We start from the raw sequence: 24,255 nt of genomic DNA, 5'->3' as shown, positions 1-24,255 counted from the left end.
CTGCATATCCTGGCTCAAGAGAAGACTCTCCAACCAAACTATCCTTGCCCCTCACTACAAAAGCTCACTATCGATATTCTCCCAACAGCTGCTCTGCTTCAGAAAATCGAACTTTTGAACTCACTCTGTGTGTCTTTCCAAATGACCCTCAAGCCTCCTTAAATAATCTCCTCATTGACATTCAACGACCTAGATTAGAAGCTAATCAATGGCTAAGATTATTTCTGCTTGATCCTCGTATTCTTCTAGAAGTTACACCCATAGTTAGATTAATACCCATTAATTATTTTATTCTCCTAAGTATAGACTTAGGGTCCCATTAAAAATAATTAATTATTTTAATAAAACTGTCTCTGGGTGGATTTTCCCAAAATGCTTTCTGGGTTCTTTGGAATACATGTGCCTAAGCCTAGAGCACATCCGATGCTACCAGAAATCAGCACTCCCTCTTAGCAAGGAATGTACTCTAGCAATGCAACTTGCTGAAGCATCACTTTGTTCTGTAACATTTTCTTCTCCACTGCTGATGTTCGACATGTTGTCCACCAACCACTGCACAAATGCTGCATCTATATTGCTACTGACCCTACAACTGTCAATAATGCATCCGTACTGCAACTCCCTGTGAAATTCTGCATGCATGTTGCCACTGCCACTGGCACTGTCAACTGCCTCTGCACTGCAAACTGCTGCTGCTATTGCATCAGCAACGGAAAAACATCCCAAATTAGTGAACTAACTCTGTTCAGTATGATACCATGTGAATGTTGGAGCCTGACTGCTGCTAGTCTCTGTGCTGACCCTTTGAATCTTCTGCGCTGCTGTTGACCTCTGCTCTATGCCATCTGCACTGTTGCCAACTCTGCTCTGCGTTGTTCAGTCTCTGGTGGTCTTAGGCGTTGTAACTGTCTCTCCGACACTCCTCAGCACCATCTGACGCTAGTCCATCTTGCTACTTCTGATTTGGGCTCCTGTACAAATGAATTGATCCAAGAGGTGGGTTCCTCAAGGATCCTGCCCATCTGTAGCTCCTTCGAACTACAATTGCAAATCAGCCTCCCTCCCTCCTGGATGTATCTCGGTTGTCATGGCAAATTCTTCCTCTTTGATCTTCGCAGGTGTGGCCTTCGGATCATGCTTCTCATCTTTGTCCTTCTTTCTGAGAGGACGTTGTGTTGTGTAGTGACCCATCTCACCACACCTGAAGCACTTTATCTTCGAGACGTCCTTCTTACGTCTCCACTGCTCTTGCTGCCCCTTCGATGCAAGGGCTACATTCTCCTCCTCCTCCTTGGGCTTCGACCAATTGCTACTGCTTTCGTCAAGCTTACACTTGACTAGATCTCTCCTCAGCTCCTCTTGCTTAAGAGTTGCCCACATCTCATCCCAATTCGGCAAAGTCACCCTACCCAGGATACTCTGGACAAAGACTTGCCAGTCATTTGAGACAAAATTGAGGGGCAATCTAACCAACTCGGAATCTTGAGGTGTAGACCCCACAACTGATAACTCATCTCGGGTGTCCTGAAGCTTCGTGAGGAATGGTCCACACGTTCCCCCTCCTGCATCTGAGCAAATCTTAGTTTCTTTTTAAGGCACATCTTCCACTATTCGGAAGATCCTTGATACAGTGTAGACAACGCATGCCACATCTCCTTAGCAGTCCCTCTGCTAGTGATGTGACAGAGTACATGATTCTTCACTCCATCGAGGATCATTCTCTTTGCCTTCACCATTTCTGCTTTCTACTTCTTCAGCGGATCTGCATCTGCAGGCATAGTCGCCACAATGTTGACATGTCTTGAGAGCATGCTCATCTAGAAGGAATGACATTCTCGCCTTCTAGATGATGTAGTTGGATGCCCCATCCAACCTATCCTGATCTCTCAAGCCACTGGTTGCCATTTCTGCCATGAAAACTGTTGAACTGCTCCTCTTCTTATTGCTGCTGCTCAACGAATAAGAAAACGAACTTCTTGGCGAGAAGTCTTCTGAGAAAAAATTCCCTCACTGTGCTTCTCCTCTCTTCTGATGTCTTTCTGCCCAGCAAAACGACCTACAGAAAAAATGCTTCCCACCAGCTCCTCCTCACGCCGAGGCTTCAACGCTGCTCCCTTTGCCACAACAAAATTTCGATCTGGAAGCCCTTCTCTTTGTCGACTCACTCAAAGAGAGACTACCTTGAAATTCAGCCCTCTGGCCAGGACTACGCAAACCCATCTGGGGATTCGAACAACTGCCTCCTGCAACTTTTTCCACCTTTTCTGCTCAGTGCTGGGTTCTCTGGCACTGTTCTTCTTGCTTCACCTGCACTTGCTCTGATACCAAGTGAAAATTCCTAAACTCAAAATCCCTACTGTAGCAACTGAGGATATTTCTCCTACTTGTTAGATTTACATGAACAAGCTATTTGTAGTTTCCTACAACAAACATCGAAATACATACACTACAGCCTACACCATTTAAATTTATATGCTGAAACAAGAAACTGAACAATAGAAAAAGATACACACAAATGGCACAGTAATTTTTGGACAAATGTCCTCGAAAAAACCCAATGCGGGAAAACCGATGCAGTAGATTCGAGGGTTTTTATTATTATGCAGTAGTTTCCTGAATACAACTCTAAATGCCCTCCCAACATTCCAGTTACAGAGAAATACAACTGGCAGAAGAAATTTGTGAGATTACCTCACTCTACTTGGCAAGTCTCAGTTGATCCGGCAACTGAACCAACGTGTCCCCGACTATTTTTGCGCTGCCCCTGTGTCAGCCTCAAAGGCTCTGCGTCAGCTCAACTATGGATCGATTTGCCTTCTGGAGCAGCTTCCAGCCCTCCCGACTTAGAAATGTCAGCTCTCTCAGCAAATTCGGACTTCTGCTTGGAGAACTGCACTGCTTCTGTGTGAACCCTTCTGGCTCAGCATCAAACTATGCGTGAGCCCTTCTGGCTCAGCGTCAACCCCTCCCTGGTATTGCACTGCCTCCTTCTAGTGTCTCTCTGCCTCTCTGCTGCATATCCTGGCTCAGGTGAAGACTCTCCAACCAAACTATCCCTGCCCCTCACTACAAAAGCTCACTATTGATATTCTCTCGGCAACTGCTCTGCTTTAGAAAATCGAACTTCTAAACTCACTCTGTGTGTCTTTCCAAATGACCCTCAAGCCTCCTTAATAATCTCCTTATTGACATTCAACGACCCAGATTAAAAGCTAATCAATGGCGAAGATCATTTATGCTTGATCCTCGTCTTCTTATAGAAGTTACACCCACAATTAGATTAATACCCATTAATTATTTTATTTTCCTAAGTTTAGAGTTAGGGTCCCATTAAAAATAATTAATTATTTTAATAAAACTGTCTCTGGGTGGAATTTCCCAAACCGCTTTCTGGGTTCTTTGGAATACATGTGCCTAAGCCTCCCTGCAAAATTTGAGACTCAGAGCACATCCAATGCTACCAGAAAACAACAACCAACAGATGCAGAGATGACTTTGGATACAGAGGAGGAGGATGTAGCAGAGGAGAGCAATGGTGACCATGATGCTAAGGACACTGATGCTGATTTGATTATGGCTATGAGGATTGATGACTCATGAGTCATGAGCTACCTACTGCCTTGAGGCTTGTATACTTGTAGACTTGTAGTTTTAGTTGTTTTGTATTTGCTATTTCTATTTGCCATTGGCATTGCACTACCTATGTAAACAGTAACACATTTTGATTTTGATGACTTAATGAGAAAACTATAGCATCTTTATCTCACTATCTTGTCTCTCTTATTGGATCATTGATGAATTGAATATGTATTATAATTTATGATTTATCATTTATGTCACAATTGTATTTGTAATTTTGTATGCATAATGTTACTTTGTAAAACTTACATCTAGATGAAGATCTATGTTTGAATCAATGAATTTGTATCATGAATGAGAATGTGTAAGAAATATATATATATATATACGTATTTGAATGTGTCCTATTTTGAGGGATCAACGTGTCCATATCTGACACTCGAATCTCCATATCTATCGAATCCCGAATCCCCGTGTCAGGTGACTTAGTCTTTTAGTTAATGAAAAGAGTGCTAATTATCCCACATAAAAGAGGTAATTAAACAAAAGTAGGTGATTTTATTCATAAAAAACTCTTAGGCATTAGAGTAAGGTTTTTGTGTGAAGTCTACTAATGTGGTAGTCTAAAGACACTATTTGTGGTGAAAAGTAGCATCCAAACTTTCTTGGATTTGGCTTGAGTGGAAACCTCTACCTTCTCAGGAAATATCCAGAATTATGTGTTGAGGATTTCAACATTTATGCACTGTAATTCGTAACTATTATTAGTTTTTCCCTCTATTATTAGTGTTGAATTTGTTGTTGCGGTTTTTTACAATTACCAGTGTGTTTTGTTTTTGTTAGTACCTACTAGCCTAGATCCATCTTAACCATGGATCTATCAAGCGCCAAGAGATCAAATCTCTCAAGGTGCAAACCTTTCCTCAATTTTGCACTCAAAAAAGAGGTTTACACCTCAAGTGATTTGATTCTTGTCATTGCTTAATAAATCTGGGGTTATGATGGATTTAGGCTAGTTATTACACCAATAACAATATATAAAGAAATAATCTGTTAAAGAAACAATAATATGTTAACTTTACATTATAGATAGACCAATCTCTTTTGACCAAATTGGTAGCTCTGTGTCTTACATTTTATATCTTGCATTGCATTTTACATTACATTTTACATATATATATGTTTAATTCCAATGTTAATTAAAACATATGAAGTTGACATTTAATTTTGTTTTATCTTTTCTATATATATTTTTCTCGACATTTAAAAAATGTTGACATACTTACGTTATGCCTCAACATCTCCCCCATACTGAGTTGTGGAACATCTCTCAGTTCAATTAATTTTTTAGATGTTCAAAAGAAAAATAATCAGATTCTAAGTTTGGCTCACAACATCAATGCTAAGAATTTGGGGTCCTAATAGCTCATTGAAAACAAACTGTGGACGTTACTAGTAACCAGTGAAGCACAACCCTTATAAGACTCCCTAATCTTCGCAAGTCAAATGCCAAAACGAGTCTAGAGGCCAAGACCCTTTCGTAAGACTCAGACCCTCCAAGACTCATCCAAACTCTTCAAGACCCATGGACCTGCATAAGATCCTCATAAGACTTGTATCAAAATTGTGGCGGACCAACACGGATTGAAATTTGATTTTTATAAATTTTTCTTTGTTTCTTTTAGATTTGGTGGAGGAAAACGGAAATTGGGGGGAAGGAAATGCTTTATAAGCACCTCCCTCCCTCTCATTTCTCATTCATTGAGTGTTAACTGAAGGATTTGAGCGACTCCATTGCATAGTGAAGAAGCTCTTGCGGGAGGCTGAAGGAAGTTAAAGGAGGCTTCATTAGACCCAACTTCATCACAACCAGGTAGGCTTCATGATGTTTGATTATTTATTTCGAACTTTTGTTTGTTTGTTTTTATTTTATTTATTTATTCAGTTAAAAAAAGAAAATTAGGCCTTGTGGTTGAGTTTCCCAGCCACAAAACAACAACAACCAAAGGATCTAGATCCAATTTTATTGGATAGTATTGATTTAGAGTCTAATTGGGTTATGGAGGAGTCCCTTGATTTGAGTTGGCTTGATGAAGAGACTGAGGATCTCTCTAGTTTTCCATCTCAAATGGAAACAACAAATACACCTATCTCACAGTTGCTTCAGGCTTCCCATGTTGGCACTAGCTCCTCGAGGGCTTATTCTAGGCATAGCCATGCATGAGACTCAAGATTGTTATGAGACTATGACTTATCATTTATGACATGTATCTGAATTTTGAACTTGCTGCCATTATTTATTTTGATTATGGAATCATGATTCTTTTTCCTATTCACTATCTAATTTTTTTGCTTACAAAAATCGAATATGTTGTGTTGTACTATCATAGTATGAGATGATGTTATGAATTATTGTATATATTGTGGTTTTATAACTTATAAGGATTGGAAATGTCAATTTCTTTTTTTGTTTAAAATTTATCATATTTTAAGTTTTTTTCTATATTTTGTTGAGTCTTATACGAATCATTCCCAATTCTTATACGAGTCGCTGAGTCAATAGCTAGACGAGTCTTATACAAGTCCGAGTAGTGCAAGATTGCTAGTAACTCCCTGGTTCCCTTGGCAATTTCATAAAATTGAGTAAGTTTTACAGGTCATGTATTAATAGTTTCTACTTGTTGATTTAGTAACATTAAGCTATTCAAATAGATGTGAAGATATTTGAAATTCATGCACTTGGTTTCTACATGAATGTTTGGTAGTTAGTATTTACATTCTATACCTTTTCTTCATGCAACTTACCGTGCCAGTGTATAATTATACAAACTAAAGGAAAGGGTCCCACACACTCACATTCTGCATCAACATACAGATGGTTCATAGGCAGCGGAAAGATTTTAAAGTCTTTTATTCATATGGAATCCATTGCAACATAATTATGAATCTGAATGGGATGAATCAGTTCTGTAAATGCATACAGCATATAACATGTCGGTAGATATGAAACTATTGCATGCATAAAGAAAAAGAATGGTGCGAGTCTAATGTGTAAAAAATTAAAAATAAATGGATAAGTCAGCATTAAATAGAAAACAAGAAAGTCATTGTTTTCCTGGAGTTTTGCTGATTGAAAAGGAGTTGATTTCAAATAATACCTGGGGTTGCTTATTTATATTCTGATTTTTTTTCTATATTTGCACTATCTGACCTGGGAAGATCTTCGATTGACAGTCCTTGTAGTACTTACGAGAAAATGTTCATGCGATCACAATCTTTATTCAGTGTTTCTCTAACAAGTTTCCAAGATTCTAAAACCCAGCATAAAACGTGTTTATATTATTTTTGAAATATTTTTTCTAATGTGGGAGTTGCTTCAATAATATTTGACTTCCTACAGAGATCTTAATTTTTTTAGTTTTTCAAAGAATAAATGGGCAGTTCTGAATCCACCCATTAAATGGCGAAGAAAACTTTGATTACTTTTACGAAAGGTTTCTAACATTCTATGCGAACTGCTATAAGCCATCGATATTATTAATGTATACTATGCAAAACATTTGAAATAATTGTAACCATAGGATGTGGATTTAGTTATTCTTTATATTTTCCTGATTTTCTAGCATTAACGAGTTTTTTCCGCCTCCCTTGCACAAGCTATCCTTGGTTGTCATGCAATTTCAAAGATCTGCATTACGGTATACTGTTGCAATTTTTTTCAATTCCTATAGATTCAATGCCAGTTCATGCCTTAAATTCTATGCAGAGGTCAATGAAAGGTTATATGAACTCATTAATACTTGAATATATCCATGGATATTGATACTCTATTTTTCCCTTCAATTTTTGTGAAATAACAAGTGGTGAACGTGAAACCACATACAGGAGGAAAATGCTATCTGGACTTTTGGAATGATACTTTATGCACTTGACCGCTTGTATAAGGCCACAGAAAGGCATGCAAGCGCAACTGGTGAATGGCAAAGGTTTGTATAATATTCAATTTTCTTGTTGGGACTTCAAGTATTTCATACTTCATATTTAGTTCTAAATTGTTTGTTGAAAGGGGTAGAAACTATATTAGAGAAGTTGTTAACTGTTTAGTTAGTTACCTGATCTTCTCTGTACTCTTGCAGTTTGCGTGCAGATATTCTTGATTTGGCAAATCCAAGGCTTGCTGCGCACTATAAGCTTGCAATCACAGCCCGAATGACACGTGTATATGAATGCCTCCTTCCTTTGTCAAGAGGATTGTTGTGATGTTCTGTAGAAAGCAATACTTCAATTCTATTGTTCGTCAATATGAGTTTTGATCTTTCTCCTTCACGAAATTATTACTGGTTACAAAATTTTGGATCATTCTGGCGGTTTGCTTCTACGCTTTCTGACACAAATGGAGGATCCTTGTGATTGCCACTTATCTAGTATTTTCATATTCACAAAAATATCTCCTTTAGTTGATGAGCAGTAAAATTTCCGTGGTATGATTAATGTTAAAAGACTGAACTAATGATCATTAAGTTTGCCTCTAGGTATACCCTTTTTATTTAATTTCTAATGAAGTTTTCTTGTAGCTCTTTGCTTTGCTGGCTTCTGTCTCAATCAATTGGCTTGCAATATCTCTGAATATAAGCCATTCAAATAGCATTAACATACCAATGATTTTGGAAGGGGACTGTTAGATGAAGCAGCACTGAAGGACTGACAAGCCATTCAAATAGCATTAACATACCAATGATTTTGGAAGGGGACTGTTAGATGAAGCAGCACTGAAGGACTGACAAGGTTAACTGAATTTGAAATGGTTTTTTTTTTTAATGTTTAAATGCAACTTAATTTACTTCAAATGCACAAGAGTTAGAGTAAACAAGTCATAAGAGATAGGTGGGGGTGGTTTACTAGTGGGCAGGTTTTGTAATTTGGAAATAGTAGTTGGACATGTGGGGCCTATTACCAACATGTCAGTAGGGGTACATAATTTTTTTTGCAGTATATTTCACCACCATTATAAGTCCAAGGTCATAAGTCAAAGCATTGTAACAACCATGTAAGGTTTTGTATTAGGTATCCTAGGCTTGTGTTTGTATCTTCTGTCTTGGTTCGTCCCTTGAAGTTTCACTTTGGGTTAATCTTGTCATGTATAAGATTGAAGGGCCTTGGGTGAACTCTCTCGAGGACTTATGGTCTTATATGAGCCTATTTTCCTAGGGGTGATCATTCGTGTATGGAATAGTCCAACCCACATCAAGGTGTACCTGTGTTCACCACATGGCTATGGTCTATAGAGCCTTTTGATGGCCTTGTCTTTGGTGCAGTGTTCCTTAGACAACTCTTACGCATGGCAATCTCATTTTTGACAATTTTCATGTTTCCCATGGTAGTACACAATTCCCAATGCAAAGTGGTTTCAATGGTCAAAAGGTTAGCTTGGTTTCAAATTGTTCATCTTGATGAGAGAAGTCCATGCCATGATTAAGTGTTCCAATTATAAGTGGTAGTGGCTAGTTACAACTTGGTCAATAGGTCAAGCAGGTTTCCAAGTTTCAAGGTTCAAGTTTTTAAAAGAAAAAGTCAATTCAAACTAGTCGTTAGGGGTTCTAACCAGCCGTTGGAGACTTCTTGGATCAAGTAGTTGAGTAATGGACCATGAAAGTAATCCTTTGAAGACAAATTATTCCTCCAAATGGCCAAGTCGAATTTCCTCTAAGACAAATAAGTGGAACATTGAGCTACTTTTCTTTACTATTTTTTCCTTTGACCATACCCGACCATTAACAAAGGGTTTTGTGGACCAAATTGGTAAATTTGAGTCAAGTCGACCTCTGAGTTGGTAGTTAAAAAATTTTATTGTGATATTTTATAACAAATTACGAAGTTTCCAACTTGAGAATGACGAGTAAATTACTCTTTTGAGTAGAATTGAAAAGTATCCATTAGCTAACTATTTTCTAGCGGTTACAAATTTTGATATAAAAGACTATCCTCCTCATTCATTTGTTGTTGTCTCTACATTTTTTGCAAACTTTATAGTTTGATATACATTACAAGATGTTTTAACTTACAACTTTCTAACTAATTGCCTAAGCTGAAATCTAATTGCAGATTTGGTTAGATTATTTTTGTAGACCAAAATATATTATTTACACTCTATATCTCTTATTTTTCAGTACTTCTAAAATCCTTTGTTTAGTTTTCCACTGCACAATGACATCTTTTATAGCTAGATAGTTCCAGGAAGATTAACTCCACTTCAAGTGACCCCTTTAAGGCACTAATTTTATTTGGAATTGTTTGGGGTAAGCTTTGGAACTCCTCCCTTGAAAATTTAGTAGGTTGCAGGGTCTCAAAAGCGGAGGCTTTGATCAAGGTGACAGTGGACCCTTGCACTATGTGTTTCCATCCAACACGTTTCCAAGACCTTAGCAACCCTTCTAATTGGATCGGTAATAGGGCCCAATATAAGTGTGACATATCTAGGAAAAGACATGTAATATACCATTTTATGATATACTAAAGATTAAAAAGTGAACATAAGTTTACATTACATGTACAATTGTCATGTCAATTATTCACTGCCTCCAAAAAATGTAAAAATATGGCACTATTCATTATCAAGAAATATGGTCACATTTCATTCATAAAAACAAATTCTATGTAAAAAAAGATACATATTTGTTCCTTCCAAAAAAAATACTTGTTTGTTAAGTCCAAGAAATATTACTAAAGCATCCTGCAACTATTGAGTTTTCTTAGAAGTAGACAGCATGTAAAACTATGCAAAATGGCCAATCCAATACAAACAACTAGATTCAAGAGTGGGAACATCTTGGATCTAGAATCAAATTCTTTTATCTACGACCAAGTGTTGTTCACCAATTAAATTCATGATTAGACACAAACTTTGTAGCCAGAGTAAAATATTTAAGGGGCTTGAAAGTTTAACTTTTGTGTAGTATCTATAATGGTAGTTAAACACTATGCTATAATTGAGGTTGCAATTAAATAATCTCAAGAACTGTGGTCATATAGTGCTATAGTACCTTGGTGTGGGGATCCATAGTCATATATAGTCTTAAGAATTGTAGTCCTATAGTAATAAGGTGAAGATGACATTTTATTTCATATCAAGAATTGTAGTTGTTAAGCTTATCTAACATTGCTCTCCAACCTATAGTTGAAGTTGCAATCATACCATCTCAATATTTTTGGTCATGTTTTTGAAGTGAAGGTAACTTATGAATGTCATGATTTGTAGTTGTACACAATATTAAGAATTGCATTTATACATAGTGATAAGGTGATCTAACACTTGCACTTGAAGTTGTTGAGACTAAGCTGTCCATAAAACTCACATCTAAGTTAAGGACGAAAGGAGTTAGTTGTGCAAGATCATTAACCAACAATGAAAGAGGCACTTGTGTTTGAATTTGATTGCTTGAACTAGAAAAGGGGAACATGGGACATATATCTCCACAACCTTCTAAAAGTGTTGACCTAGTGAAGGGAGGAGGTTCTTCAAAGATCACTTTGAAGTAGGATTATACAAAAGAGGACATTGACAATGAAGTCAAGGAGGTGGATGGCAATGACTTTTCACCATTGTTGCTCCTAAGAAGCAGGGTATATTAGAAACCATATTATTCTATTGGTTGTATGGACTCTTGAGTATAAATAAGAAATGATTGCCCCTTATTATCATGATTGAAGAGTAAGAAATGTCTTGATTTTGCAAGAATGTGGTAGAGTTTGGCCATGGGGGGATTATCCAATTGAAAACTCATGTCGCACATATTTGTCATAGGGAAAATCCATTCAAGGACGCACTATGTCAAAGTCACTATGGATAGGTTTAAAATCCCAAGTTTCTTGATTTAACATAGCTGCCCATAGAAGGTTTGGATTGTGACAATTCAATCAATGTGATGTGTTGAAGGATTTTATAAGAATTTAGCAAAGATATATGAAGTTGATTCATACAACCTTCACAGTGTTTAGGATTGTGATGTGATGGAGGTGCAAGTAGGAAGAACATGTAGCATGAGAGTTTTGGCAAAGATGGTGGTAGAATGCACCTCATATTATTCTTAATATTCTGAGTGGATAACCTTTTCAACTTGTGTGAATGCTATATGGCAATTATTAAGTGTGCCTCATTTTATTCTAAAGAGTTGTGAGTTGATAATCTTTATTTCTTTTGTGAATTTTTCAATGTTATTAATTCTTGGTCTCTACTTATTCAAAGAAGAAAAGGAAAAAAGACAAACAATTAAAGGATTACAATATAGGGTGCAAACCTAGTTGCTATTACATTTGTGGTTAATAACAACATTTACTACAATGTTAATGTTGACAAAAACTCTTTGCATCATTTTGGCCTCTAAAATGGTTGTAATTTCAACAATAAACATATTGATTAAATAATGCAAATGAAGCTCAAATATTTTAAGCAAGAATCAAGCTAAATATATAAAAATCAACAAAGATAATGCCACTATGACAACGAGATTAGTGACAAAGAACCGTGCTTGTTATTCCACTAATGGAATTCTAACTAGCTTCTTTGACACCTACTTTTCCTGCAACAAGTGTTGATGATAGTAGCATTGAATAGGTACTTTCATATAGGTCTAAGTGTCTAAATGTGTGGAAGCCATACAAAGGTCTCTTAGCCTTCGCAATGACTTTAATCAAATGAATTATTAAAGTAATTTCCTTTTATAAGAAAAAGTGAGTTAATCAAATGAAATGCAAAGGTTATTTGCATTAATGAATTAGATCTCAATCATTGATCTCAAATAATGTTGAGATTTAACCTCAACTTTCAATTTCTTTGGAGATTAGGGTTGTGGATTTGGTCAATAATTCAAACTTAAAAAGGAAGGCTAGGCTAAGGTAAAAGACAAATCTTTTGAGCACAAGAAACAATGGGATAGCGAGGATCTTAGTTATTGGGTGAAGAAGGACATTCATACAAGTGTACATGGTCAAGGAATAAATCAATAAGAGGATCAACAATAGTGAGAGGAAACCCAACATAAAAAATCAAAGGATTAATTTTCTCTAGCAAATTCCATGTGTGACATGGATAAAGGTTGTGTGGGCCACACATGCAATAGAATGCACTACTAGCATCACATGTATGAGCAAGAAGGATAAGTAGTGCCACACATGTAGCAAAAGGTAATATCAACATGCATATGTGAGTACAACATAGGTACAATTGTGTGGTTGTTACATGTGCAGACGAAACTATCCACAAATGTGGAAATACAATAGGTTGTAGGGACATTTGCAGGTCTAGGTTTTCTCATAATTTTTGGAGGGTTGTACACTGTTATAGGTGCCCAATCATTTATGAAAAGTATTATTGTAACTTGTATTTATTTATGTATTTTATTTTATTTTATTTTTTGCAGTGGTCCATTTTCCCAATAAGAGAGCCATTGTATGTTGAGATTTTAATCTACCAACAACGTATTTGAAGGGTAGTAAATTTTGTGTACATGTGTGAAGTTGGTTTCTAATTTGTTTCAACTAAAATTTATTTTATTTACTAGTAAATTGTTTAAAAAATATAAAAAAAACCAACAACAACAACAACTTATTTTTCAACTTATCTATTTTACTCAAAATTTGAGTGGGAGCACTCATTGGATGCGTAATTTAATTTCACATCGAAGGAGTACCCATGTTGAATACTTTCAATGGATCTTGCTACGTAAAAAATGAAAAATACATGGAAAAACTTGATTGCAATCACACTTTTCATGTATTTCTCATTTTTTGTGTAGTGGGCTCCATTGAAAGTATTCAACATGAGTACTCCTTGGATGAAAAATTAAATTATGCATCCAGCGAGTGGTCCCACTCGAAATTTGAGTAAAACCGTATGGAGATAAATTGAAAATACAAGTTGAAAAGTAGTTTTTTCATTTTTTTTTTTTATCATTTTACCCTTTTACTCAAAACTGGTGAATCATCCCCCATGGTTGACATCATCATCTTCAATTCTATTGGTTCCTATGAAGTTGATTTTGGTTGTACATTTTGTTTTGGGGCCCATTTTTTACCTCAAAATTTCTTTAATGTTTGTCAGAAGTAATTTTCTAGGACAAACTCGCCAGTTGTTGGGGTTAAGAAAATTTAACATGGTATGAGAGAATTCACTCTAAGAGGGAGGTTGGTTCAATTTTCATAGTAGATTAGTCAATGATGAGATTGGTGGAGGTCGTACACTTCATAGGGAGAGAGGGAGGTCATACCAGTCAAGTAGTTTGGAAATAATAAAATTTTTGTGGGTGTTTAAAGGACCAAACACAAATCCACAATATTTGGCAGTAGATTTATTAGATCTACAAGTAGATATTAACAAAGCTACAAACCAACCATTTATTTATTTATTTATATTTATATATTTTTTTAATTCTTGTGAGTGCTAGAAGGACTTAGTACAAAGAAGAAAAGTTATTAGATCTAGAAATGGAATTAATTGTATTAGCTTTGAAGACTAGTTATATGGAGCATCTTACTTCTTGTCTTAAAAGGAAAGGGTTACCTTGCTACTAAAAGAAAATGACCTTTGGGAGTATGTTGATAATGAAATTCAACCACCAATAGATGCAATGTAGTTCCCAGACCATAAAAAGGACATTAAAGCCTAGTGGGTCATCATGGATGCCATGAAGGATCAATTGATCTCTCACTTGTTAGAGAAAAAGACAACTAGGGAAATGTACAAGGCTCTAGTGAACATGTTCCTAGAGTGACAACATGAATAGGAAGGTGATCTTGGGGAATAAGCTCAAATCCAACCTGATGTCAAGGTCCAATAACATTGCTAGTTACTCCATGAGGATCACCTAGACATGGGATCAACTTGCAGCCATTGGGTAGAAAGTGGAGGGTGTAGAACTTGTCAATGTGGCACTAAATGGTTTTACCAAGTCATGAGAACCATTTTTCAACGGGGTTTGTGCTTAGGTGAACCTTCTCAACTGGGAGAGCCTTTGGGATGATTGCATCCATGAAGAGGCTCAAGAAGAGTCTAAGGCCAAGAGGCAAGGAAATGGAGACGAGAACTTGGCCCTAGTCAGTATGGCCATGAAGGGCAAAGGGAAGGGTTCACAGGTAATAGTAAGGGACCATGGTCTGGGGAAGAAGGACTTGAGCAAGCTCAAGTTCTTCATTTGCCACAAGAATGGGCACTATGTAGAAGAAGGATAAGGGAAAGTTACAATAGACAACAACATTAGTAGAGGCACATCTTAATGAGTTTGCAATGAAGTTTGAGAAATACTTCTCATTAATATTTTTTTCTATCTTCTAGCACCATCACTAGAAGTGTGTGGTACTTAGATAGTGCCATATGAGAAAAGCACAAGTGTTGTTTTACAGTTTGACGGAGAAAGACTTAGGGGTTCATGTGAAGCTTGGTGATGATGCCCAATACACGGTGAAGAGAGAGGAATCATTAAGTTCCAACACAAGTCAGGGGGAATGTTGGAAGCTAACGATGTGATGTTTGTACCAAGATATGAAAAAAGAATTCACTCCTATTCTTAGTAATGGAGGACACAAGATATGAATGAGGTCATGTTCATGAATGGGCAGGTGCTCGTTAGTTTAGAGGAGTCTATCCCAAACACAACAATGGCCATCCAGGTTACAGAGGAAAACTTATACAAGTTGAACAACAAACCAATTCAAGCATTGGTACATAGTAGTGAAAAATTGTGTGAGTTATGGCACAAGAGGATGGGACAATTGCACTATAAGGTGTTGCCAATTTTGAGGAAGATTGTCATTGGTCTCCTACAATCCAGTATTGAGCAGCAAGGTGTGTGCAAAGGGTGTGCACAAAGGGTGTGCACTTGATGAGAATGCCAAGGTTGCTTTTTTGAGTAGTGAGAGTAGGTCCAAGGGGACATTGGATCTTATTCATTCACATGTGTGTGGAAGGATGTCGATGGCGTCAATACAGGGAGTGCAATACTATGTCACATCTATTAATGACTATTTAAGGAAAACCTAGATCTTCATAAAGACGAAGGATGAGGTCTTTAGTTAGTTCAGGAAAGGCTTAGGCAAAGAACCATATAAGAAAGAAGATCAAGGTCTTGAGGTCGAATAATGGAAGAGGGTAGACCTCCAATGAATTTAAGGATTTATGCCAAGGCTATGCTACATGACCAGGAGTTGACTATGTTTCTTTGGGAAAAGGCATGTACTACGAAAGTATATGTGTAGAACAAGAGTCCTCACAAGATATTGGGGGATGAGACTTTTGAATAAAGTACATATGGAATTCTTTCGATGATGTTTATACTATCTTTTGACAATCCATTCTCATAAAGAAAATGGAATATCCATTGCATTAATTTTGTCGTAATCTCAATGACATCATATCAACATTGTACATTCGATAAGTTTAGAGAACACAATGTCTACCCCACTTGTGATCCAACAATCATTGCTATTATGAAGACAATATTGTTGGCTTCTTGTTGCAGCTATGATGTGCATTTCATAGATTTAGTAGAGAAAGTGAGATGAATAAGATGTCTATGTCTGGTTCAACCTAGAATTTTCATCATACTTCTATGATGTTGGCATCCATGTAAAGGAGCAACCATCCATCGGAATGCATGGGTACCTAACTATTGCAATCACTAGTCGACTATGATGTCCTTCGTGTACATGGTTCACTCAACCACCATATCTGCATACCTGTACCTGTATCCTTAAACCCCCCTGCACCATCAACATCCCAAGTTTCCTTGGATTACCCCTAACCATGCTCTGGTTTTTATCGGGTTACCCTCGACCATGCTTTAGGTTTTTTCGGCTGACCTCAACCATATTCTGGGTTTTCTTGGGTGACCCTCAACCATCCTACAAGAATCCATGTCCACAACCCTCTCACAAGTGATTTTTGGCTCACCACAAACCAACGCTACAAAGAAGTTTCAAGATTACCACGAATTCCATAGGGGTACATGTGCCTTATTAGGTTTACATCACAACTAACTCAGGTATATACATACTCCATCCAAGGAGATACAAAGTAAATAATTTTGAAGGACCACTACAAAACTTAAAACATAACATATGGACTTGCTACAACATGTGTGATTGACATAACAAAGGGTGTGTTATTATTCTACACAAATGTTTACCTACATTTTTCCACCATCCAGTCTCAGTTGTTGCTCCAACCAATATTATTTGTTTATGTAACATTGCCATATGTCTTCCTTGGACCAAAATCCAAATATTTCTCTGTTGTACCAAGGACCTCTTCTATTAGTTGTTCTTTTCTTTTTGTCTTCATCGTGCATTCTTGATATTTGGTAGTCAATAAATATTGCAAATGGAACTTGTCTATTGTTAGAGTGGCCAATTCCATCACAAATTCTAACAGGTGATGATAGTTGGTCAGACTAAATGTCACTCAATTCTTTAAACTAGATTGAAATCAATAACATGATTATTTTTAAAATAATGAATCAAATTTGAATTCAAAAGACACTCAATTGCATTCAACGTAGATTTAACAATCTCAATCTCATTTTTGAAACCTCAATCTGTTGAACAATATAAGAAAGTTCCCCTCATGCATAAAATATACAAATCCAAGCTATGCACCATTTCAAATTTAGTTGCTAACTTTTCAAACCTCTTCTTCCCATCCTCATCTCTCTTAAGCAGGTTGGCTATGTAAAGGGCAAAGAAATCCTAGACTATTGTAGAGAAATCCTGGACTATGTGATCTTAGCTCATGAGGTAATCCACTTGCTTAAAACCTCCCACTGTCTTTGAATGATAATGAAGCTTGACATGTCCAAAGCCTTTGGAAAGCTCAACTAGAACTTTATCCATGACATCTTGATTGCCTTTGGCTTCCACCCTTCTTGGGTTCAATGGATATGTAAAATCATTTTGTCCACCTTCTTTTCCATTTTTCTTAATGGCTCTCCAACTAACATCTTTACCTCGTCTTGAGGAATCAGGCAAGGGGATCCCCTCTCTCCTTTTCTATTCATATTTATGGTTGAATGCCTGAGCCATGCAATCAAAGCTTCGACACTTAGTGGGAGCATCAAAGGGATATATTTACATGGATACTAATAGTCTCTCACTTATAACTAATTTTTCGATGATCCCATGATTATGGGATCTCCCAAAGTTCAAGAAGCCTAATCCTTTGTCGAGTGTGTTATATTCTTTCCATGACTAGTCGCACGCTTGGGGGAGGGGGGGGGTTGGGGATTGGAAGATGCCCTTGTTCATTGTGCCACACGTAGCCCCCTTGTAAGGAGTCTGGGGTAGCACCCTGAGATTTTTTTTGGATCCTATATTAGGTGGGAAAACCTACCTATGGTTTTGTGCATGGGTTTCGCACATGGTTTTGGGCATGATGGATTTCTACCCATGGTATTTTGTAGATCTGGTCAAGGAAACTACGGTTATGTTCTAATCCAGGGTTTAATGGATTGAGGTTTATGAGTGCTTCGACATGTATATATATGTATTGTAACATTCAAAGGAATGTAATGAAAAAAATCAATCCGGTAGTCCCGATTTTGGGATCCATCGGAAAATCTTTGTGTATTTGTTTTGTGTTTCTCGCCATGGTATATTTTTCGCTTTTAAGAATTCGTTTGCAGGTAATTTTTGTATAGGGTTAAACCTACATCCTTTGTGCATACTCTAGATACCTTGATGGAAGCTTCAAGAACCACCATAAACTAGCAGGAATCTCAACCTATTTTCTTCAACACCCATCTTCCTGTACAACATCACATTTCTTGCATGTTGAGCTTTAGTTGTTGCTCTCTACTAGCCAAGTATCTAGGAATGCACTTGATTCACCATTTTCCAAAAGCTCCATTTGGGGAGATCTGTTCAATAAACTCAATGCTAAACTCTCCTCTTGTACTTTTAGAACCCTCAATCTAAGAGGCAGAGCTATCCTTCTCAACTTGGTTCTTCAAGCCCTACCCCTATATCTCTTCTCAACTATGGCTAGTCCCAAATGCATTCTAAAAAATATTCAATCCATTCAGAGGAACTTTCTATTGAAAGGAGATTAGCAAAGTGGAAAATGGGCCTTGGTGGGATGGAACACCCTTTGCATTGCAAAGCATAAGGGGGGCTTACCCTTACGAGATCCATAAATTATTAGTTAATTCTTCAGAGCTAAAATATGGTGGAAGTGGTTATCTGGAAAAGGGACCCTTTGGAACAAACTCTAGGCACACAAGTATGCCAAAAAAGTACTTTTAGAATGGAAAGTTCCACACTTGATTTTTATATTTGGAACACTGCCAACTAGAACAGAGATCTAATTCAAGAGTATAGTTTCTAGGAAATTTGGGATTGAGCCACCACATTCTTTGGAGAGATTCGTGGTAGAAACAATCCATCCTTGAATTAGAGAAATCATAATCTTCTCAATTTCTTCATGTACAATATTATTAGAAAGAACACTACAAAGAACCTAAATGACAAAGATGGTCTCTATGTCTAGATCATCTCCACTTTCAACTCAAAAATAATCTCATACCTCTCTTAGAAGATCTTCGGTCCCACAAAATATATGCCTCAACCAAAGAAGACAAGCTCAAATGAGGGTTTAGATCTAAGGAAATCTATAATATTAAAATATCCCATGCTCATATAGCTCATCATGGGGACATGCAAAAAGATCAGATATGGGAAAAACTATGACATCCTTCTAAATGGTCTAAGATATTGGATTTCCTCTAGTGAGTTTCCCACAAAAAAATTCTCATATGGGATCGATTATGTAAGAAAGGGTTTGTAGGGCCAACTTATTGTATTCTATGTAGAAAGGAAATTGAATCACTAAAGAATCTCTTGAACACTTGCACCTAATCAATCTCTCTTTGGGACTTGGGTTTGGGGGAATCTCTTCTGACAAATGGATAGAGATATATCTACTATCTATCAAACCATATAAAATTGGATACAACAATGTTTTCACAGTCTACCCTTAATAAACTATCGTAGCTCTACCTTGGATTTTTGCTTTGGGAAATCTAGAAGGAATGAAACTGGTGAATCTTTAAGGACATAGAGTCCCCCGTAGCACCCCCCTGAAATCCCTTTCTAAAAATATTTGTGATTCCCTGTTGGCTTGCAATTGAGCATAAGAAGATATCAAGTCTAGTCCCACACAAATTTGAATCCTTTCTTACTAGGGCCTCCATCTTTCTCTCACTATGATCTATTTTCCTCCATCACCACCCTGTTCTCATCCCCATCCACTTGGTCTCCTTGTACTTCTTCCTTTGTCAAACTTAACTTCGATGGAGCCTCCAAGAATAATTCAAAGAGGGTTGGTTGGTGGTGTTTTTAGATATTCATTTGGGAAAATCATATATGTTTATGTTGGGCACATGGATAATACATCCAACAATGCAGCTAAATTATGGGGTCTAATTCATAACCTCATATCTACCCAAAAAAATGGTTTCTCATAGGTGATTGTTAAAGGAGACTCGAGTCTCATCATCTCTTTGTTTACAAGAATTCAAAATGGATCACTACCCTCCAAAGTCTCCACCTCTTGACATCTCGAAGCTTGCTTGGAAATACTAAGGTCTCTGATTTATGATCTCCTAGGCTTAGTCCCTTCGCATATCCATCGATTGGCTAATAAGATAGTAGACATTATAGCTAACAAAGGGGCCACCACATCCACTCTAAATTATTTTTTAAGTTGGGAGGATATCAGTCCCAATTTTCTGCATGCGGAATGCTAAACAATGGATAAAATAGATCTTCAGACGCCATGTAGGGTGTGACTTGGGAAAGATGGGGGAAAGGCACTAGTGTCACGTCATGTGCAACTCCTCTTGAACACCATGAAAGCTATCACACCATGTAGTTGTTGGCACAAGCCAATCCCCACAATAACCTTCCACAATTACTCCAAGGTGGGGATAGTACAAATAAAATTTTCATTTTGAGGGATATTATGAGGTCGGACTTATAAGGATGTTCAGGATCATTAAGAAGAAGTATGAAAGGTTTAAGTTGTTGGAAAAGTAACTAGGTTTTCTCTTCATAATTATTTATGTACTTGTATAAATTTGTATTTTATGTAAAATAAGAAAATGTTTTTGTTGTTGTTGTAAAAGCATGGGTTTCATGCTCAAGGTCATTAGGTCAAGCATCCATTGAATGCTCCTAGGGCTTGTAAAGTCATTGTCAAATGTAGAAAGACCCTTTTCAGGAATTATGCATCAAGAAATGTATTTATTTTGAAGTCTAGAAAGTCCTCAAGACTCCCAAGACCAAGTCGACCTCTCCTCTTAACAAGTCGGTCTCATTGGAAGGAATTTGGCCTCATGAGAATCCTATATATGGGAAGGGACTTCGCTCACTTTTAGAGGTATACAACAATCATTGATCTAAACTGGAAGGCAAGATAACAAGAGCGAAAGAGGCAAGAAGTCTAGGTTTCATTGTTGTAAAGAAGGAAGAATATAAGTGAAGGAAGACAACCAAAAATTTCTCTATTTTAGTCACACATACGAGTTATTGAAGATAACTAAGGTTACCACAGGTTCGAGTTCTTGCAGGCTGAGATTGAAAACCTTATCTAGAAGACCAAGATCCTCTTTGAATTTATTTTGTGTGGGAAACACTTGGTGACCTAGGTATCTTTTCCTTGCTTGAAGAAGATTGGTTAGAGGGTTGATTTGGTGCTTGGTGGAAGTCCCTTGTCTTGGTATTTAGGTCTTGGAGGTCTCATGTTGATTTGATTCTATAAGAAGTGGATTGTTCAGGTTTTCCCCAAGTTGTGGGGTTTTTCCCTAGCATGGAACCTATGTCTTGTGTCTATTGTCTCTTGTGATCTTCATGTTTGTATTGGTAATTGTTTCATGAAGGAAAAATGAACACAAAATGAATTAATAAGATAGTTATCAAAGTAGGAAAATCAACATTAATCTACAAACTCAGTGATTTTCCAATATGGAAAAAGAGCTAAGGTTAAGAGGAAGATATATTATTGTTGGCACACCTCTACTACAATCATACTTGAAATCCTTTTATCAAAAGCAAGAAGAAGAAGGTCCTGAGATGATTATCCAGTCTTAGAGTTGTAATCTGAAGACAACAATCCTATATTTGTATTTGAATTCCACCCAACTCTATTATCTAGTATCTAATTCAAGTCCATATTACTAACCGAGAATTCTCTGTGGAAATAGTTTAAGCTTAGTCAAGACGCATCTTTATGGCATATGGATTCATATCAACTTTAAGAAATTTGAGTTTATAAAAAGCATAATGCAAGCTTCTGAGTGGATGCAAGTAACCTATTAATCCGAGTTAATGTGGAGACTCTCTTGATTTATGCGAGGTTATTTGTATGTGTAACTATGATCTAAGTCTTCTTAAATATGGTTATAATAAAAAGGCATAATGGTAATCTTAAAATATGGTTATAATACAAATGCATAATGGTAATCTGAGTTATTGACTGCAAAGAGAGATACATCTTTTGGTAAGTCACGTGAGTAACATGCGAGGACATACAATTTATACCATCTATTTTCTGTTGACTACAATCTACTGAAATTTTGTGGAAAGGAAACCTTGACCAAACTATTGTAAAAATGCATCTATGGATCCAAATTTATTTACAGCTAAGGCCGAAATCACTCTTTACCATGATAATGCAAGTCCACACTACTATTACACTATGATCCAAGGTTATAATAACAAGTCAAAGAAGGGAGGTCTGAAATCTATATGAAGCTTCTCCAGCATTAAAGATTCCTCCATGATACTTGTTCTTCTCTGAGGCATTACAAAGAATGAGACTCCAAAATGACACCTTTGTAAAGCAAGAGATATGACAGTGACCTCGATATAACAAAATCCTAGATATACAGTAGTGATCCATGAATTGAATTGACAATGATACACATGGCAACATTTCCATTGTAATGTGTGGCATCACAAATATGGATCATCTACATGAAAACAATATAAACATGATAATAAATTTGGATGACATATGACATTTGTATAAAAGTATGATGGCTCAAAGGAAGAATTCATTATGAACAACATCATAGAAAAAGGCAATAAAAAATTAACAAGAATACATGTCCAAAATACGAGCATTACAAACATTGACAGTAAAACTTGATGTTGGAGATTGACTTCATTTTAAGTTCTCAACAGAATTGTGATACTTTATAAAAATCATCAGAATTCTCAAGATCTACCTATCTATGAAGGCCAATCAATGTTGGAATCTCAATAGAATTTATGTGGTAGAGGAATTGAAGCATCTATGAAGTCTAATCAATGTTGGAATCTCAATAAAATTTATGTGGTAGAGGAATTGAAGCATCTATGAAGTCCAATCAATGCTAGCATCTCAATAGAATTTGTGGTAGAGGAATTGAAGCACTCCTAGTACTTGGCAAACTGAAAAATCTTTGTTGGAATGGGTAAGGTAAAGTTTATATGAGGTATGTATAATTTTTCCCTTTTGCCAAAAATAATCTCTTGAAAATTTGCAATGCATCATAAAAAGGGTCGGTATAGAGATCTTTAGCATATGAAGATTTAGTGTCTCTAGAAATTTTCAATTAATCTTTTAAAGAGGTTAGGGTTGTGTTTGTGGTTTTTCCCTCTATAGAAACCCTAACAATTGAAATTAAATATATAGGATAATCTAGGGTATATGGTAAAGCATAGCAAGGGTTGAATCAGATAAACCCTAGGATGTGACGTCGAACCATAGGGTTGATGTTTTAAAAGTAAAAACCTTATCAAATGCCAAGGTATCTAAGGTTTATATTTAAGAACCCTAGGAATTCACCCTCTGAGACACCATAAAGATCCTAAGAATTGACATCATGCTCTTGTATTTGTATATTGTGCTTGGTTGTACTTAACACTGCATGCACATAATAAAAGAAGCAAGACGAGAAAAAGGGAAATGCAAAGCAGTTCTTATGCTTGCCAATGACTCCTTGAAAGTAATGAACATAATGGAAGGATGAAACTGTAAGGACCCTAAAGGAATTGATACTAAAAAAAGAGAACCATGAAGGAAGAATTAGTTATGAATGTGCTTGATTGCATGGATATAACAATATTGATCAACATCAATTATAATATTTGGAAGAAAAGAAGGGAGTTAACAATTACATCTTGGAAATCAAGCTCGATCCATGGGCACTCTGATGCATGAAGAAAGATTCATGTGGAAATGGATCATGCGAAAGGATGTTGATCTCAAAGAACTCAAGAAAGTCGATACTTTGATGAAAATGTCATCATGATGAGGTAAGTCTAATATTTTTGTTATTGGTTATCTGGTTAACTTATTTTTTTGCTACTTGGAAGGGTATTGCAGGAATATGTGAAGGATGTTAAGACATGCTCAACATATGCTATTTGAAAATAATGAAGTCAATATGTTTTTCATATTGGGAATCATGTTCATACATCAACTAGGAAATCACTTTCATAAAGAAGCTATTATCAGCTTGAAGTTTGAAGAGATCAATATAATTCCTTCATTGATGACAAGACGAAAGTAATGTGAAAGACTGATGACCTGAACCCTATCACAAGTGTTAGAGGATGGCTCCATGATATTCAGGAAGGTTGAAGTTCCAT

At 36.6% G+C, this 24,255-nt stretch overlaps 1 protein-coding gene across 3 annotated transcripts in view; it reads left to right on the top strand.

Moving 5' to 3' along the window:
• Window positions 1–8,130, top strand: part of DGS1 (dgd1 suppressor 1) — a 330,562-nt gene extending 322,432 nt beyond the window's left edge. For 2 of the 3 annotated variants that reach the window (XM_089373467.1, XM_089373466.1), the window contains exons 13-14: window positions 7,465–7,565; window positions 7,716–8,130. In XM_089373467.1, the coding sequence (XP_089229593.1) occupies window positions 7,465–7,565; window positions 7,716–7,839 (225 nt within the window). In that variant the 3' untranslated portion in view covers window positions 7,840–8,130. Of the gene's footprint in view, window positions 1–7,440; window positions 7,566–7,715 lie in introns of those variants that run through there. The other variant, XM_089373470.1, reaches the window with a different exon arrangement.
• The last annotated feature ends 16,125 nt before the right edge of the window (window positions 8,131–24,255 follow it).

The sequence above is a fragment of the Pinus tabuliformis genome, chromosome 8 (assembly GCF_031772625.1).
Source record: "Pinus tabuliformis cultivar Carrire ecotype Pingquan chromosome 8, CPIR1, whole genome shotgun sequence".
NCBI lineage: Eukaryota > Viridiplantae > Streptophyta > Pinopsida > Pinales > Pinaceae > Pinus > Pinus tabuliformis.
The sequence above is the reverse complement of the archived record's forward strand: the minus strand, read 5'-3'. Positions and strand labels throughout refer to the sequence as shown.